The sequence below is a fragment of the Carettochelys insculpta genome, chromosome 11, assembly GCF_033958435.1.
Source record: "Carettochelys insculpta isolate YL-2023 chromosome 11, ASM3395843v1, whole genome shotgun sequence".
Taxonomy (NCBI): Eukaryota; Metazoa; Chordata; order Testudines; family Carettochelyidae; genus Carettochelys; species Carettochelys insculpta.
The window spans coordinates 14572451-14592238 of record NC_134147.1 but is presented as its reverse complement, the minus strand read 5'-3'; the positions used below and the strand labels follow the sequence as shown (position 1 = coordinate 14592238).

General features: G+C 42.2%; 1 protein-coding gene across 1 annotated transcript in view; it reads right to left on the bottom strand.

The window, feature by feature from the left end:
• FBLN2 (fibulin 2) overlaps positions 1–19788 on the bottom strand; it is a 172779-nt gene that overhangs the window by 39931 nt on the left and 113060 nt on the right. Inside the window, 4 exon segments of the mRNA XM_075005311.1 lie at positions 440–556; positions 3708–3914; positions 8788–8974; positions 17402–17531. Coding sequence (XP_074861412.1) covers positions 440–556; positions 3708–3914; positions 8788–8974; positions 17402–17531 — 641 coding nt within the window.

Here is a 19788-nt window from a genome sequence, read left to right as displayed (position 1 = left end):
CCTCAACCACTTCTCAAATTCTTGGAGAGTCTGCCCTTCCCCATATCAAAAATTATTGACCACCTTTGGTCTAGCCTCAGATTGCCTCAGCACATTCTCCCTGACAATTCTCTAAACTCCTCAGGCTAGTACCAGACACAGCTTATTTATGGATGTGCACTGGAATGAAATCAGCCAAAGAAGCTGGGTGGTGAAGCACTGGAATGCATTACTGAGACAAGTGGTAGAATCTCCATCACTAGAGGTTTTTAAGTCCCGGCTTGACATAGTCATAGCTGGGATGATTTAGTTGGGGTTGATCCTGCTTGAGGCAGGGGGCTGAACTAGATGACCTCCTGTGGTCCCTTCCAGCCCCAGGATTCTGGGATTCTATGATAAGCTTTGGAATTTCATTCCAGGCTCGTTAATGTCATGTCTCCAGCTTGTCTGTCAGACATACCTTTACATTTATTTGACTCTACTGGTAAAGTCTGAATAGTGGAAGGCTGAATATTAGAGGCTTCCGGAGCAATGGTGGCTTCGGCTCCTAACCTGGCGTTTTGTCCATCATCAGTGTCTGTGAACATATACGAAACAAATGTAGATATGAATGATATTACATCACATCCCTCAATTGCCAGAAGCAAAGATTCCAAGTCAGACCCTTCGTTCAGCTATATTACTTTGTGTAATATTTTCAGATGAGCTCTATAAGTGCACCTGCAAAATTTATGAAGACACTGAATTGGTACTTGTGATCTTTAAAACATATTTTGTACAAGGAATTGCCCACATGGCATTTGCACACGCAGATGGGTGGTATGCATAAAAAGACATGCTCCAGGATCAGCATACAGGGTAGCCTGCTGTACATTTCCTCCAGCACATTATTTTTTCTTGCAGGTGTCAAAATCTAATTTATCACATAATAATTTATTATTTAAGTGTTAGACTGCTGCTCTGCTGTAAAGCCAATGCCCATGTCTTAATTCCTAGGGTAAAGTGCTTGTACATGATCTTCAAAATATATTGTACATTCAACTAAAACGTAAGTGAAAATAAGAGGTCCATGTTTGTAGGCATGATATGCAAGAGATTAACATCCAAAGAGGCAAGTAGGAGTTTTGGTGGTGAACATCTAGCATCTTACTAAAGTTTCTAAACACAACTTTAAAGGAATTACAGCTAATCTAAATTAGTGCTCTACTCTGTTGTACCAACAGGAGCAATCTCATTTGTGTGTGCCATCTGTTTGTGTCTAAGCTGAACAAGTCTTGGTTCTGGCACACTCACATCTGAGGCACAGTTTAACCCACAGGGTGCCTGGCAATGAAAGATGACTGACTGGGATTACTGCATGGGGGTTTTCAGTAAAAATCACAGGACATCAGAGAGGAAGAAGCATGAGGAAAAGGCAGGACAACTTCACAAGGAATAGCTTGATTAGATTTCCCAATCTCAAAAAATGAGACAGGAGATACAGCTGCAACTTATACAGTTAAATTTCCTGCCATGAGAGTAAGCCAACCAAGCTAAGAAAAGTAAAAGGCTTGTCACTGACTAATCCTCTACAGAAACAGAAAATTTTTCTCTTTTTCCTCAAAATATGAATGGGAAAATGTAAATTAAAGAAAAAAACCTCAGAGTTCTGCAGACAGTTCAGAGTGGTCACCCTTTCCTGAGAGTCCAGGCTATTTACTGGGGAACTGAGGAGACATATTAAACATGATGGGTTTACTACACATCTCCTCAGAGGAAATATTAAACAGGGGGAATAGGAATAAGAACTCCTGTTAGAGACTGAAAGCTATGTTAAGCCTTCTTTCTAATTCTAGGAAGTCACTGATGAGGAAATAATAATGTCTGGAAAATGGTAGGCCACTTCCCACATTTCATAAGGCAGTTTTATTTGCTCAGAAGAAAACTAAAAGTTAAATAGACACTGTATTTGATCACATACGTTTTAAAGAAGGACTTAAAAATAGAAGCACTTGGGGGGTGGGGGGAAGATCTGGCAAAGATGTGGTTTACATATTAAATGAGTTACTGTTCTTGAACAGATATGGGCAAACTAATTACTGTATAAGATAAAGAACCATCCTCATTCCCTGAAGGCTCCACATGAAGCTATTTCGAGTACATTAGCAAAAGTTCAATCAACTATTGCCCCCGCTGCATCTCATTTATATTCACAAAGGTTTGATCTGACGAACTTCACTTAGAATTGTGGATGCTCAACGCTTCTCACATTTCCTAATATACCCATGGGCTTCAGCCAGGGTTGGAAGCATCAATGATGTTGTTCTTTCTTCACTGGCAGACTGACCAGAAGTAGTGATCACCAAAATACTTATACGAATTCATCATCAAGTGAAATCCCAAAGGGAAGTACATCTTTGTTGATTGAACCCCACCTGGATCGGTGTAGCTCGGTGCTTGAGATGGTCTATCTGGATGACAAGAATGGCACTTTCACAAGGTTTCATTGGTCATTTTCATGCCAAAGTGGCAGAAAAATTCTTGATTACTTCAGCTACCCGGGCAACTGACCAAATAGTGGTGGGTGGTCAGTTCAGCATAAACACCCTTGTGACGTGTACATACCACTTCTGGAAAGTTCATTGCCCAAAGTTTTCTAATCTACATTTACAGGCCCAAGATATTCTAAAAAAATCCAAATTAAACCCAAAAGTAGAACCCAGGTCTAATTCTGCATATAGCAGCGTTTATCTGATGTGGCTTTACATTTCAGCAGTCTTGCAAAACTGCCATGAAAATTTACAACCAGACATAAAATCTATTATTTCACCACTATGCTTCCGCTGGTGTAGGTGGCAGGATCAGATAAACAAACATGTATATTTGATGGAGGTGAGATGGTGAACGACATTTTGCAAGGCTGAAGTGCAGACTTGTTTTCACCATCACTTCTGGATCAGGCTTCTTCCACAGAATTTAATGTAAATACAAGATCCTGAGCAGCTGGAGCAAGAGTATAGTCAAATCCCTCATTGATGTAACATTCTCCAAATCATGGTAAGAAGAATGATATAAGAACTCATTTTATGGAATTTGGCTGACAGTACTCAGAGTCTAAAGGTCTGGCAAAAATTGAATGGCAACATTTCTTTTGCTCATTAAATAATAATGAATAAATTAAAAGCACTTGTATTTAACCTCAAGTTTTAACTTTTCTGATTAGCCAGCTTGAAATCCTGCCATTGGAGAATTTCAGGCATCCAAAATATTACCACACAATAGGCTTTCTTTGCAAGTCTTCCACTACTTTTGGTAACTTCATAGTTTAGATCACTAGAAAGAAGTAAATGACTTCACAGAAATAGCGAGTTCAGAAAGCAATAAAATGTATTGGACCTGATTAAAAATTAATTTTAACTGGAAAAACTACCCATGATATAGAAAATACCTGAAGTGACACATGATGCTGCAAATGCAATTCATTACAAATTTTTCACTTTTTTCAGAGGAGCCTAAAGATGCTTTTCTTCTTTAAGATCTCTTGAAAATGCCACCCAACTGCATTTATGGTTCTATTTGTCATTTTTTCTGTAATGTATGCAAATTTCAGAAGGTACATTTTTAAGGAGTTTCCTCTCTCGCCCATATTCTAAACTTTTCTGCTTTTGTATTGTGATAGCAAAGTGGGGAAATTACTAGTCTTGTATGGGATGACTCTTCTTTATCAGTTTCCCGACCATGTTTCTCACCTGGGTTACAGCTGAGCCCATCGTCTTGTAGAGTAAATCTTGGGAAACATGAACATTTGTAAGAACCCACTGTGTTGATGCACAGGTGCTGACAGAGCTCTCCAGGATACACAAGGCACTCATCCAGATCATCTCCAGGTAGGCTATTAGACAGCTCAGCTTCATTACTGATGGACAAGGCTTCATTGTGATCCTCAATCTCTGAAACTATGAACATTCCAGTGTCATTAAGCCAGAAAAGAACCCAGAGAACACTTCATGTATTGTCATCGTTGCTATATAATACAGTATACTAGGTGGTACATGAGGGTGGGGATGGGGGGAGGAACCAGTGTAACCCACCTTAAGCAGCCATTCAAGGGAAAAAATCTTGGTCCTAAAAAGAAGGTGCTTAAAATAAATGACTGTCTGGGTAAGCTTTGAGGATGCAGTTCTTTAAAGTGGCCATTCACCACGCACCTTCCCTCTGTGTGCAAGGTTCTCTATATTATTTGTAAGACAGTAGTGATTACAGGTCCAGCTGAGACTGGAGACTGTCCAGGTGCTGTCCAGAAGCACAGTGACAGCCACTCCCTTGCACTAGAAGCTTACAATTTCAAGAGACAATCTAGACAAAAGATAGGAAGGGAATCAGAAGCTGAGAGAAATCAAGTGACTTGCTCAAGCAAAACCAGAAGGTCACTGGGAAAAGTAGAAAGAATTCAAGACTCTTGAGTCCCAGTACAGTGCTACCCATTGGACCATGCTGGTTATCACTGTTTATTATCATTTCATCTTGGATAAAGTTATTGATACGCCTCCAGAGCAGGTGCTTTATATTGGCCCCACTCCCAGCATCTCTTGTGGCCCTTTCCTTGTCAGTTCTAGGTGAGCTCACAGCACTGGGGTAGGTAAGGCAGACCAGTCCTGAAGCCTCTACCTTTCAGTCAAATTTCCCTCAGTCAGTGTCTCTCCCTTTATCTCACTGGGTTTTTATCCACTATTGTCTTCAATTTTTTTTTAAGTTCTTCATAATCTTTTATCCATATATATACTGATTGTTTCTTAAAAGTAACAACGAGAGTTGATTAGAGTAGTCAGAGCAGCTTCTATTCAGGTCATTAATTCTGTATACATGGCCTGTATGTATAGTACAAATTGAAAATAATGCACACAATTTAAAAAAAAATCATGTTACAATAGTATGTTGAACCTAGAGCAGGGTATTTCTTCAGGATTAATAGGTGCCTGTGAACCTATTAATTAACGGTCTTCAGTTGCATTTTTGGGTCATCTCCTCTCCAGCTCCCCAGTTTCCCTCCTGTAGCCACTTATCAAGTCCTCAAGATATGTCCTGTGCCTTGATTATATTGCTTGATTTGTCCACAACTCTCTCTCTACATTGCTGGAAAGCTCCTATATGCTACCAGTAAGAGAGATCACGGTCAAGGTCTTTGCAAACCTGCAGCTGCTGTTATGTGCTTCTCCAGATTACAAATGTTTCACAAACTTATTCTGTGGTTCAGCAAAAATAAAATTCAGAAAATCTAGAGACATGTGTGCTCAGATATTTAATATTGTGCTCTATATCATTTCAGTACTAAGAAACAGTACTGAATATGAAACAAACCTTGTTTTGCTCCTAGAACCTTGTTTTAGAATCACTTAATGCCAACTCATTGAAAGTGCTTTATTCTAAATAAAAGCTGTCATGGGTGGTTATTTGTCATAAGCAGCAGCAGTGTTTGCATTGAATGATTAGCAACAAAAAAGCTAACAGCAATCTCCTCCTCAGTTTTTTTCAACCTTCAGTCTACAAAGTTTAACACTATGACTATTTCCATATTTTGCTAATACAGGGATGCTTCAAGCCAGTCAAAGAGGAAAATACGTGCTTGCGTCTGATAAGCTCAGTGTACCTGCAGCAGGTGACCAACCAGGGCTCTCTTTTTCCTATTCCCTACTTTTTCTTGCTCATAAACCACTTTGATGGATCAAGTGCCTGAGAGCAAACGGCAAGAGCAAAGAGTCACGTGCCGAGCCAGAGTTTTTTAAAAAGGTCCTACTAAGATGCAGGAACAAAATAGAATTTTCTGAAATCCTTTGATAGTTTGAACAGAAAATGCCAACATCTTAAAACTACTATTTTAACATGTGCGTCCCTTTAAAGTGAAATGATTTATAAGCACGCTGTTTCTGGAAGATATTTTAATTTATTACACAGGTAACATATTTATCTATCAGACGTTTTCTTTCAACAACTTCCACTTGTTGTGCCTGTCTGTCTGATAGGTGTAGAGTACAACGGTACTAAGGATTTAAGAGGTGCGGCTAGGTCCCCCGGACAGTGGGGTGGCTTAGCAAGCAGGTCCAGTGTTAACTGGGAGCCTGGGATATAGGACTACTGGCCGCTTGCCAGAGTCTGTACCTTCAGTTTGGGGCATGGCCCTAAGAGTCCACTTTCCCTGTCTTCAATGGGGTTTTCTTTCAGGTTCTCTCCCTTTGCTTAGGGGAAGGTTTGGAGGCTTGCATCCACCTGCAGCTAATCCAACAGACAGCTCTGGCTCTGATCCTGCAGACAGCAGAACCAGCTCCTGCCTCTTGGCTGGTCAGCCCCTAACTGAGCCAGGCATAAGCTGCAGGTGAAACACAGAGGGGCTAATTGGCCCAAAAGGCCTTGGTAAGCCCCTGCACTGCCAGGCACTTACCCTACTCCCTCACATGGGGGTCTGCAGTATTTTTGTATGAGTTTTGGCTTAGTCCTTAGAAAAAAAGTTTCCTTTCAAGCGGTCTGTTTCTTTATCAAGTACTTGGTTAATCTGGCTCCACTAAAATACATTACTGTGCTTCCCGTTATGTAAAAGTTAATTAAATGTCAGCAAAACTGAATGCCACATTAATTGTTTCATGTAATTAAAAGAGTAATTTATGCAGCATTAAAGTAAATATGATAATTCTTCTGTTCAATTTGCAGGCCCAAATTAAGATCTGAAGGGAGAGGGAGAAGAGACAGAGCTGGAGTGGACTAAGGATGGAAGCATCATGCCTACAAAGTACATCTGTAGATGTAACAGGTCTAGGAATGCTCGGGCAGCATGCTCATGAGTACTCCATCTAACCTCTATGAAATGTGTAGCTCAAGGCCCCCAGTTCAGCAAACCATCCCTATTCAGGGCAGCACTTCAGCATGTTACTAACTTTCATCAGTCTCAAATTCCAGTAACATCAGCAGGACTTACACACATCCTTATAGTCCCATGCTTAAATATTTAAGTCCTGTGCTGAACTGGGAACACAGATGCTATCCACTGCTTGGCAGGACAGGACAGGTACAACAGCCACATCAGCTCTGGGGACCTTGCCCTGATAGTAGTTTCCCCTCACCAAATCTTTAGGGATAAGAGCGCTAAAGCACAGGGCTGGGAAGGGAAAGCTCCTTTCTCCCTCTCCTCAGCTCCACAGTGATCTCTGCCAGGGTAACTGAAGGACACCATAGTAAAAATCAGAGATTTTTTTTCACTCTATGAATGTTATTGTAGCATGACAAGCAACATGTGACTGTTTAGAACTGTACTGGTTACAGCAGACAGGCCTCAAACAAATAGAGGTTTTCCCCCTTCTAGCTAGATGTGACAAGTTTTGTCCATTCTTTTCTACACAAGCACTGACAGAAGTTGACATCACATGATTCTGAGATGCTGAAGTGGGGGGAGGGGTTTACTAGTAACAGGGGAATTTTTGTCAGCTTTGGATACAGACCAAAGTTTCATCCTCTTCCTGTGAAGAACCACAACAGAGTGCCAGCTTTTAAAAGAAATGGGCTAATTGTTAGGCAGGGGCATACAATGGCACAATTGCCAGCACTGGAATGGAAGGGTTAAAATAACCCAGCTGAGGCTGGGATCCAATGGGAGAGGGATTGAGACAGCCAATCAGAGCCCAGCAGGGCTGTATAAAAAAGATGGCTGTATGGGAGGAGTTCAAGCTTGCTTGAGGTCTGTGGTGAGAGGGACCTTGCCTCTGGCAAGCACAGGTTACCTTGAAGACAGCAGTGCTGAGGAGAGGCAGGGGAGACAAGGGAGCTTGGGCCTGAATAAACCCAGGATGAAGTCCAGTGACAGGGGTCCAGGTAGGTACTAAGGCGGCAGAGGAGCAGTCAGAGCAGGAATCGGTAGCAAGTCCAACTGCCCTTGCTGGTGATGAAGTGGCCAGTTCAGACTGCAGTTAGCTCCTGAGGGGGGCTATGTAACAAACAGCAGTGAGTCACTAAGGCGAGTGGTGGCTATGGGGTGACTGGGTTTCCCTAGGAGAGGAGCACCTCAGAGTGTGGGTGCTGCTGCAGGACAGTACTGGGAGGGATGCGGGGCCTGATGTAAATGACAGAGACAAAGACACGTAATGGGGGAGGGGCAAGACACGGCCGGAGAGGGTGCTCTGAGGCTGACCTGAGCTAATTCCTGGTGTGACCAGCAGGTAGCACCACAGCAGTGAGGCCTGAATGCTTATAGGACCAATTCATAGTCTTCATTTGCTGGAACTTACGTGTGAACAAAGGTTTGTTATTTTTTCACCAGTTCCAATGTAGGGGATGGCTATTTCCATATTTACACCCTGCCCACACGCAATCATTTTTCTTTACAGTTTAGATTTGAAGTGCTCTTCACTTGGAAGGGACCCTTTTTTTATCCAAATGTGCCCATATCTAGCCAAATTTCACACAAAAGATGAGTTCACCATACTGACCTTTCCTCCTCAAAAGTAGCACATCATGAGCACTGCTTTAAATTCATACCATACATCACTCAAGGTTAAATTTCTTGTGTAGACAAGCCCTAAGGATTAGTAGATAGTTCTTGCACACAAAGAAAGCATTGTGGGTGACCATTCTGGACAGTTTAGGAGGCTGCACTGTATAATCTCCTGGTTAATAACATAGCAAGAGACAGGTGGGCAGATTTTCTCACTCAACTCAGTACATCTCTAGTCCAAAAGAAGCACTTTATTTTTGACTAAAAGTGAAACCAGTGTTACTCTTTAATAGCCTGGAATGGAGAAACCTCTCATACAGGCAACTGCCTGTAATTAAAAGCAGGGAACCTACTTCTCTCAGGTGTCACTGTTGGTAATGGTTCAGGATGCCTTTTTATTTCTGGAGGAAAAAGATGATCTTCTCCTTCACAGCAGGACAGCACCACATGGTTGCAGGGATAGCCGAGATTTGGGTTGGACTCACAGGTTTGCCCCTCATTTTTTACTCTCAGTCCCAGAGTGCAGCAGTCACAACATTGCTGTAAAGGAAGGAGACAATTAGCAAACTACCTTTTTTGTGTTCTGTGTTATAGATAATAGAGGTCAGCCGCAACCCCAGAACTGTGGTTGATCTGAACTTCCCTCAGGAGCAAGGATGCTGGAATCAATTATTAGGATTTAGCCAGCTACAGAAATGGGAGCCTTACACCTGTTTGTTTTGGCCTGTCCAGTTCTAAGAGAGCAATACCAGTTGGCTAGGTGTTAAACTCTACCTGCAAAATTGACTTCAGTTTCCATTCACAGGGAAGCAGGTGGCAAATGCTGTAGGAATAGTTGCTCAGAACTGTTGTATAAGCTAGGTCACTGTTCTGGATATACACTGATATATCACAAACTAGATGTGGAACAGCTCTAGGTTCTTTGGAAGCCATGTCCATTGAACACGTAGACCCTTAAGAAGCAATCACAATTCCCCAGTTTCTGTCTGTCTGAAATTTTGAAAAAAAACTGCATTAGCAACAATAAATGAAAGAGCAAGTCCTTCCCTCCTGGGGCTATCGGAATACTGAGGAAGAAAAGTGACTAAACACACACTGGAATCTGCACATTGCGTTACTTTAGCCTTCGATCACTAAGGATAATACCATTCCACAAACATCCAAATTATGTGAATTTATTGTGATCACATAATTAATAGTTCTGGTTTTTGCAATGAATACCACACACCAATCTTACATAAGTGTTAGCAAGCTCATCGTAAGAGCTAAAATAGCCAAGGGCTAGTTGGAGATGAGGTTAGACTGGCACTACTAATGTACTCAACTTTTTCTGCCCCCATAGGATTGTTAATTTATTGCAGGAGATGATGATTGTTACATCTGGGTGTTGCAACTCCCTTAGCTTTACTACCATTCCCTGAGCTCTGCACCTACCAGGCCCCAGCTTTTACATCAGTCTACAGTAGGAAAATAGAGAGCCGTCCTGCTTTGGCATTCTGCATGAGCACCAGGAATAGCAGCAGTCCCTTTGCCCAGGCGAACAGAGACTCCTCCCTTCAGGCATCCATTGTCCAACAAATGAACTCTGGCTTTGGTATTTCCTGACCCCCTTGAACATGAGTCCATACAACTAATGCCTGCAGAGAGGGAGCTAGGAAGCAAAGGCATTGCTAAGAGTTGCACACATCCTCCCTTTCCTTCTCTTTTTCCTAACACAGACAAAGCACTTTCCCTACACATTGGAGAGATGGGGGAGGACTCACTCCTCCCTGGGGCACATCTCTCCTGGACTCTTCCTTGCAGTGGGATGAATGGATTCTTCCTTGTGGTCTTTGATGCAGGGCTATAAGCAATTTCCACAATCAGGCCATAAAAGTGCATTAGACAAATGCAGAATCCTGTACATGTTTAAGAGGCCTTTCTGAGCATCATACATGTTTAGGCATAATTAGCAGCTAAGCAAGCAAAGAAGTGGAGGCACTGACTCACCCTACTACACAGACCATAGGGAGATCATACATAAATTAAGATGCCCTATTAAATAGCTGACCCAACACCTTAATTAATTTATTTAGATGTCTGCAACTGTCGTGAATCATTATAAAATGCTTGACAACACTCACGTTTCTCCCTTTAGATGTCTGATGAGAGTCAGTGTATCCAGCTCTCATCTATACCTCTAAAATCCCACTGAGACTGCTCATGCGAACAGAGACCAGTTCTTTTAGTCCAGTCCACCAGCAGACAGTAATCATTTGCATGAAATAGAAGCCACATTTAAACTGGCTTCAGCTGACAACATCTGCACAAAATTCCAGGAACAGAAAAGGGGTGAAAATTGAAATGAGCTCTCTCTTCCAGAGCTGGTCACAGCAAAACCAGTCCCCTATCAAAGGCTGGTTTCCTCCCAGTGTCATGCTATGTCCCCTCACATACCATCCCTGTCAAATGTTGATTCTTCACCAATGCAGGTCACCTTATTGACAGGGCTCTAACAGAGAATTTTGGCTCTCAGGGCTTCTGCCAAAAGACTTGCAAGCACACACTACATGGAACTCAGTTTTTTCTGCATCTGCAGAATGTTCCAAGGATCCTACATATTCCATACCTGACCATCAGATCACAAAACTGATCCCCCTTCTTGCTAACTCTACTGTCCAATCTTCTTAGCCTTTGCTTTAGCGTGCCACATGCCCTTCTGTGGTTTACATGTGACCTATTTGTAAGAGCTTCAAAAATATAACAGACAATCATATATTGCGTAAATCTGCACACTTAACATTCAGCGAGAAAAACCCAAGACAATGTACTGGGCCACATTTTCTAAAGTGAAGTCTGGTGCCTACATAAAAAATGTGCAAAAATGCATAATTGCAGGCCCTCCTCCTACCATTGCTGACCTACCCTTGGCTAGTGTACAATTATAAAAAGGAAGGCCAAGAAAAAAAAATAAAGAACAGCTAGGCAAAGATTCAAAAAGTAGTAGCAAAATATTTTTAGATACACTTGAACTAGGAATTCTGATAAAGAACTTGTAGGATCACTTCATGATCAAGATGCAAAAGGATCACTCAAATATGATAAGGCTATTGCTAAGAAACTAATGAATTGTTTTCATTGGGCTTCACAGCTGAGGCTGTGAGAGAGATTTCCAAGCCTGAGCCATTTTCTTTCGGTGACGAAGCTGAGGAACTCTCACAGATTGCACTATTAGAGGAGGGTTTGAAACAAATTGGTAAACTAAGGCCAGATGTTGTTCATGCAAGAGTTCTAAAGGAGATCAAATGTGAAAATTGCAGAGTTACTTACTATGGTTTGCTACCTAACATTTAAAATCGGCCTACCGGATAGCTAAGGTGATGCCAGAGGCGACCCTAGCAGTTGCAGGCCAGAAAGCCTGATTTAAGTACTAGGCAAACAGGTTGAAACAATAACAAAGAATAGAATTGTCAAATGCATAGATTAATAAAATTTGTTGAGGAAGAGTCAACATATCTTTTATAAAGGAAATCATGTCTGACTAATCTACTAGAATCCTTTGAGGCGGCCAACAAGCACATGGACAAGGGGATCCAGTGGATGTAGTGTACTTAGATTTCTAGAAAGCCTTTAAAAAGGTCCCTCACGAAGGGTTTTTAAGTGAAGTAAGCTCTCAGGGGATTAGAAGGAAGGTCCTTTCATAGAATGGTAACTGATTAAAATATAGGAAACAAAGGGTAGGAATAAATGGTGATTTTTCAGAAAGGAGAGAGGCAAATATTGGCGTCTCCCTTCGATCTGGATTGGGACCAGTACTGGTCAACATATTCAGAAATTATCTGGATAAAGATGTAAACAATGAGGTGGCCATATTTGAACATGATAAAAAACTACACAGGATAGTTAAATTCCATGCAAACTGTGAAAAGACTGTGAAAAGATACAAAGTGGTCTCACAAAATCAAGTGATTGGGCAACAAAATGGCATATGAAAATAAATGTTGATAAATGCAAAGTAATGCATACTGGAAAACACAATCCCAACTACACGTTCAAGAAATAGATTTCTGAGGCACTGTGGATAGTTGTCTGAAGACTTCCACTCAATGTGCAATGCCAGTCAAAAGATCTAACAGAATATTGGGGATCATTAAGAAAGGGTACATAAGATGAGAGAAAATATTATATTTCCTTTATATAAATCCATGGTATGCTCACATCTTGAAACCATGTAGATGTGGTCTCCTTCTCAAAAAAGATATATTGGAATTGGAAAAGGTTCAGAAAAGGTTAAAAATGATTAGGGGTGTTTAACAGCTACTGTAAGACTAGAGATTAAAAAGATTGGGACTTTTCACTTGGAAAGGAGATAACGAAGTGATGATATGATAGAGGTCTATAAAATCATAACTGGTGTAGAGAAAGTAAATAAGGAAGTGTTATTTACTCCTTCTCATAACACAAGAATTAGAGTTCACCAAATGAAACTAATAGGCAGTAGGTTTGAAACAAAAAAAAAAAAAACAGAAGCATTTCTTTACACAAGGCACAGTCAACCTGTACAACAATTTGCCTGAGGATGTTGTGAAGGCTAACACTATCACAGGCTTCAAAAAAGAAGTAGATAAACTCATGAAGGATAGCCGTGGCTATTAGCTAGGATGGATAGGAATGAAGTCCTCAGTCTGTTTGACAGAAGCCAGGAATGGGTGCTAGGGGATGGATCACTTGATTATCTGTTCTGTTTATTCCCTCTGTGGCACCTGGCACTGGCCACTGTGGGAGGACAAGATAGTGGGCTAGATGGACCTTTTGTCCAACACAGTATGGCCACTCTTATGCTCTTATGGTACTACAGCTGTTTGAAGTTATCAAAATATCTTTTCCCAAGAAAAATAACTTTTCACCTAAAATGGATTTTCATTTTGTTAGACACGTTCTATGTTTTGTTTTTTTAAAAACATTATTAACAACATCTTTGAATGGCCATTATGAATAATAACGAATAGTTTTTGGGCCAGTGAGACCAAGTGAAAATGACTCTACTGCTAAGTAGTTACAGTATGCACCTAGATTAAGGGAGACCCAAAGTTTATGTTCCTTCTCTTCATCAGTTGGGGCCTTCCACATCCCAGGTGAGTTCCCTACCTCTGAAGCTTCCTCTCCCCCAGAGCTGTTTAGTGAGTCTTGTCCTTGTTGGCTTTTTTTTAATAACTGCCAAAATCAAAATGAAAATTTTTGAATCAGGCCAAAAAGATGTTCATTTTTTAAAATTTGTTTAGTCAAAACTATTTGGCAATATTGACATGAATCTGCTAATAATTTGGCTCAATAAAAAGACCATTTGTTGGCAAGTAACTATTTCTTCAAAAAAAAAAATCAGGCAACTCTACTGGTTGCTTCATGTTCTACTCCTCTCTGGAGATGTAGGCTATGTCTACACTAGCCAAAAACTTCAAAATGGCCATGCAATGGCCATTTTGAAGTTTACTAATGAAGTGCTGAAATACGTATTCAGCGCCTCGTTAGCATGCGGGCAGCCGCGGCACTTCGAAATTGACGCAGCTCACCACCACGCGGCTCATCTGTATGGGGCTCCTTTTCGAATGGACCCCGGCTACTTCAAAGTCCCCTTATTCCTATGAGCAGATGGAAATGAACTTCGAAGTTCCCTTATTCCCATCTGCTCATAGGAATAAGGGGACTTTGAAGTAGCCGGGGTCCATTCGAAAAGGAGCCCCGTCTGGATGAGCTGCGTGGTGGCGAGCCGCGTCAATTTCGAAGTGCCGCAGCCGCCTGCATGCTAATGAGGCACTGAATATGTATTTCAGCGCTTCATTAGTAAACTTCAAAATGGCCATTTGCATGGGTATTTCGAAGTTTTTGGCTAGTGTAGACACAGCCGTAGTGTCTCAAAATGTCAGTCAATTGATTAGATTGTAAGACTTAGAAAGAGACCTCATCATTTTTATATCCCCTATAATGGTCCAATGTTCAGAGTGTGTCTTCACTTCAGATTGGCTCAGAAAGGCAGCAATCAATCCATCAGTTGTCAACCGATTGCATCTAGCATAGATGCAATCAACTGACTGCCAAGGCTCTCCCACCAACTCTGGTACCCCTCCCAGAACAAGAAGAGTAAGAGGAGTGGACAGGAGAGTGTTAGCTGTTGACATACCACTGTGAAGACACTACATAAACAGACCTAAGTACGCTGACTCCAGCTATGTTATTTACACAGCTGAAGTTTCATAAAACTTAGATTGATGCTCGCGGGAGAGTAGAAAAGGCTTTCAAACACTTAAAAAGCAATGGCCATAACAGGAAAAAACAGATACAACTATAGAATTTCCTCATTAGCAATATTTTTATGCTGCTAATGAAAGGAAAAGTATTTGATTACAATAATATTGAAATTTCTTAATTTTCAAATGGCATTATGTGCTTCTTTTATTACTAGTGTTTTTTTCGTGCTGGTTATAGTCCTTACATCCTAGGAACTGTGCAGACAGAATAGAAAAACAAAGTATTTGCATTTAAAATTGCTTAATATGAATGGGTGCATGTAGTGAGGTGCAGTGGCCTCCCCCGACTCAGGAGCTGAGAAGGCCTCTCAGAGACCTTGGTGGGTGGGCCCAGAACACCTGTGCCCTGCACCCCAGAAAGCAGCACCTACGGTTGGAACTACCGAGGGCGGGGCTCCAGGCTCATTAAAAGGCTGGCCTCCAAGCGGGGCTGAGGCCTCTGGCCAGACTCCTGGGAACCAGAGCCAGAGGACCCAGGCCAGACTGCCAGGCTGGTGAGAGGCACTGGATAGCCTCCTGACAAACCCAGAGGGCCACAGCCACGCCTAGTGTTAGCCAGGCAACCAGACTTTCCTGACTTACTGGGGCCTTCTGGTCAGCAGTGAACCCCATGCCCTGAGGCTTTGCTGGAGCTGGAGAGCCTGCCTGTGGCCAGCTACCCCAAGGACCCAGACAGGCACAAGCCTGGAGTCCTGCCTGCCACCCACAATGCCAAGACCTCAGACCTGCCAGATCCCACAGTCATGTTCCCTATCCAGTACCCAAATGATGTGGAGAGGCCCAACTGGCTGGACCTGCCAGCTGCTACTTATCTAGAGGACATCTTCCTTCCTGAGCTTGCTGAGCACTCCAATGGGACCAAACACCAGTGGAGGTGGAGGTAGGAAGTGGCCTGGGAAGTCTCCATCTGAGCCCATGGTAGTGTGTTGTGGCCTGGATCCACACTACCCAGCTCACAGTGAGAGCTGTTGCTCGGGCCCCGGGCTAGGACACAGTGAAGTGGAAGGGCCTGTGCCCCCTGACCCCACCCCTGGAGAGGCAGCCCCTCGCCTCTCCCACCCACACTGCTTTGGTGGCTATTTGCTTGCTGTCCTCCCCTGAACAAGGGCCGGGCTCACTGGCTGCTTGCTTGCGGCCCTGCCCTGAGCTAGGGCCTGGGTGCATACACTGCTTGCTGGTAGCCCCGTTAAAGGGGACAAGATTCTGGGGAGACAGCTGTCGGCCCCAGGGTTGGCCATACCCAGACTGGAATAAGGTATGGAGGCCTGTGCCGCCCTGAGGGGCCGCACTCCGCTGGCCAAGACCATTACAGAGCATCACATTAAAGTCCACATAGCATGGATAGTCTGTCTCTAAATTCTGAAGATTGCAAGTTTTCTACACCTAAGATACAAAAAATTAACAAAATTCTCCTCTCCATCACCCTCTAAACTAGAGGTGCTCCACTGGCATAGAAGTACTATACTGGCAAAGCTTCCCTGTGCACTTTGTACTGGTAAAGTGAACTTCCACCCCATCATAAGCAAAACATCTATTCCAGAAAAAGCTGCACAGCTTTGCTGTGTAATTGCCTCTACACTAGGGGCTTTTGCTGGCACGACTACTTTGGTTAGGGATCCCACTTCTGACTGATATAAACATGCTGGCAGAAGTTAACAATACAGCACTAGTTATTCTGTGATGCATATATGACACCCACAAGAAGATCTGAGAGTAGCCCATCTCCCTTATATCTGAAGAAAGTAAAGGACAAAATCTGCCCACAAAATGGAGTTCTGAAACTTTCATGAATTTCTCTACGTGATTCTGAGGACAGAGTTTGGCTCTAAATCAATATTATTCTGAAGATTGAATCATCCCCTAGAAAGGATAAACCTGCATATCTAACACCACATTACACTTGAGCGTACAAACACACATGTAAATTCTGAACAGTGTTTAAGGCAGAAGAGCTGATACTAAGCTGGCTCCCCACCCCTCACTCCCACTCAATCCCCTGGCTGGGGCTGCTGAGGTTCTGGTACTGAGTACCGGTGCAAAAAAGCACTGGTTTAAAGAATTCTGAAACCTTCACTTCACACCCAAACTGGAGAAACATGTATAATGTAGAAATGGCCAGATCCTTAGCCAGTGTAAATTGCTTGAGCATCTTTAACTTAATTCCTCAAACCATCACTTAGTGGCCTTTATTTAAGAGGAAAAGTCTCTACAGTAATCCAAATATGTACTTTTTGTCAAATATTTTGTTTAGCTGGTAAAATAAACTGCTATTCAATAATGCGTGTAAGATGATAAATTGTCCTGTAATGGGTCTTTCCAATTATACCTTTGATTAAGCTTTTCTTCATCATTTCCTAAAATCTACTACACTTCAGATATAAAAACTGAAATCAACCTCTTCCAAATTGAGAGGGCAATAATAAAGCAGCATGGTTAATCTTAACAATGAGAGAGAAACCATACAAATTACCCTCATTAAAAACTTCAACAACTCAGGGCTGTGCCTGTAAGGAATTATTGAACTCTGAAAGCAAACTGCCAAAATATTTAGCTAAGTGTGATTTACAGGCAACTTTATAAATAACTAAACTCTGTGACACAAATATGAAACATCTTTAAACATGCACAAAACTAAATAAATCTGCATCAGAAAAGGACTTGCAAAAGTACCAAGGGGTCTTGCCTTATATAAAGATGCACCGCAGGTATCGCTTTCATCAGATCCACACAAATCTCCTTCCTTGGCTGCAATCATGCCAGCAACACAGCTATTTTCTTTCAAGTAAGAGACACAGCACTGCTTTTGAGCAATTCTGCAAAGATGGAACAGGGTTAAGTGTTAAGCGGCATTCAAAAAATAGTGCCATTAGGATGCAAAAATACACTACAGGAATTGGTCACTAGATTTAGAAATGTATGCATTCCTTACATCTGATCATCATTTTACATGCATATTATGGTAATCCTGTTGCCATTGAAGTCAATATGAGTTTTGTCATCGACTTTAACGGATCCAGGGTTTCACCTGTTAAATTCTTATGTAGATTGGAAAACATGTTTTTTAATGAGAGATTTAAGGAATTCAACCTGTTTATTTTAAAATTGAGAAGAGGAATTAATGCAGGAAAGTCTTGTGGCCTGTGGTACATAGGAAGTCAGACTACATTACCACAGTGGTCTGGTTTTCATTTATAATCGAACCATCAACAGATAAAATAAGAGTCTGGCAATGTATAAATGCTACAAACCAGAGGTAGGCAAATACCAGCCTATGGGCCTGGTCTGGTTAGCCAGAGTTAGCCCATGAAAGGTTGCTGCTGCTGCTATATTTATCTCTGCCTCCTCAGGTATGGTGCTTGCAGCTCTCACTGGCTGAAGATTGCTGTTCCTGGCCAATGAAAGCTGTGGGAAGTGATGTCTTGGTCTGCTCCAATTCCTGTACCTCCCATTAGCTAGGAATGGCAATTCATGGTACAGGTAAATATAGTAGGGACAAATGCTGGGGAATTACCACTGTCTTATTGTCCACGTCTGCTATAGACCAATGGCTTAAACCTCATTCAACAAAAAGCATTATACTCATGTTCTTAACCTTACGGTTTTGTGGTGGACCTATTTTGAGGTCATGCAGAGAAAGAAGAGAATTGTTTTATTTCCTCCCTGCAGAATCCTTTATTGCTGTTGATGGCCAATTCCAGTGCGTGCCATAAAGTACAAGACCAACATGGGGCATCCTGGGACTATGCACCTGATGGGCCTGGGCTCAATCCTCTCCAAGCCCCAGTCTGCGGCCTGGCCAAGCGCAGAGAGATCAATTTGGCCGTGTCTTCACAGACACGGCCAAATTGAACTCCAGAGGATCAACTGCAGTATATCGAACATGCGGTAAGTACAGACATACCCTCATGAACCTACACTGCTTGAAAGAGCTGTTGGTTTTGACAGCCAATAGTTAACAGCCAGGTTTACTGACAGCAAGTTCCCAGTCAAAAATGTTTGTCAATAAGATATGTGTGATTATTACAATTATCCCAGGAAGCCAACTTCCCCATTTTCCCCTGAGGAAAAAAAATTCCAATTCATGTTTTTTCCTGATGCTTGGAAAAAACTGGAAAGAGATGTCTCATATTCCTATGCAAATTAGCCTGTTACAGTAACTAGGCCATTGGCCATTCAAACTTAAAAAGGTCAGTGGCCAGTTGGGTCAGGTTTAACTTTTATTTACATGGTGGACAACGTGTGAATAGTACTACCAGTTGATTCATGGGCTGTGGGTGAATTAAGGAAATTTCTCCTCACAACCCTCCAGCCGCATGTTTTGTTTTTCAGTAATGGTTGCTTGCTGTTACAGTCTGAATTGCCAACTAGAAAGAACACAGTTATTCATTTATCGGAGGGGTAGTTGTGTTAGTCTGGATCTGTAACAGCAACGAAGGGTCCTGTGGCACCTTATAGACTAACAGAAAGGTTTTGAGCATGAGCCATTCACAGTCTTTGTTTACATTATAAATCCTAACCAGCAACTATACACCGCACCACAGTCACTCTAACTCAGGGACCCATCCATGCAACAAACCTCGTTGCCAGCTCTATCTATACCAGCAACACCATTACAGGACCTAACCAGATCAGCCACACCATCATGGGTTCATTCAGCTGCACATCTACCAATATAATTTATGCCATCATGTGCCAACAATGCCCCTCTGCTATATACATCGGACAAACTGGACAGTCTCTACGTAAAAGAATAAACGCACACAAATCAGATATCAGAAGTGGCAATATACAAAAACCGGTAGGAGAGCACTTCAATCTCCCAGGCCACAAAGTAGCAGACTTAAAAGTAGCTATCCTACAGCAAAAAAATTTCAAGACCAGACTCCAAAGAGAAATTTCTGAGCTACAATTCATCTGCAAATTCAACGCCCTCAGCTCAGGCTTAAACAAAGACTGTGAATGGCTGGCTAAATACAAAAGCAGCTTCCCCTCCCTTGGTGTTCACACCTGCAGATCAACTGCTGGTAGTAAGCCTCACCCTTGCTGACTGAGCTAACCTTGTTATCCCCA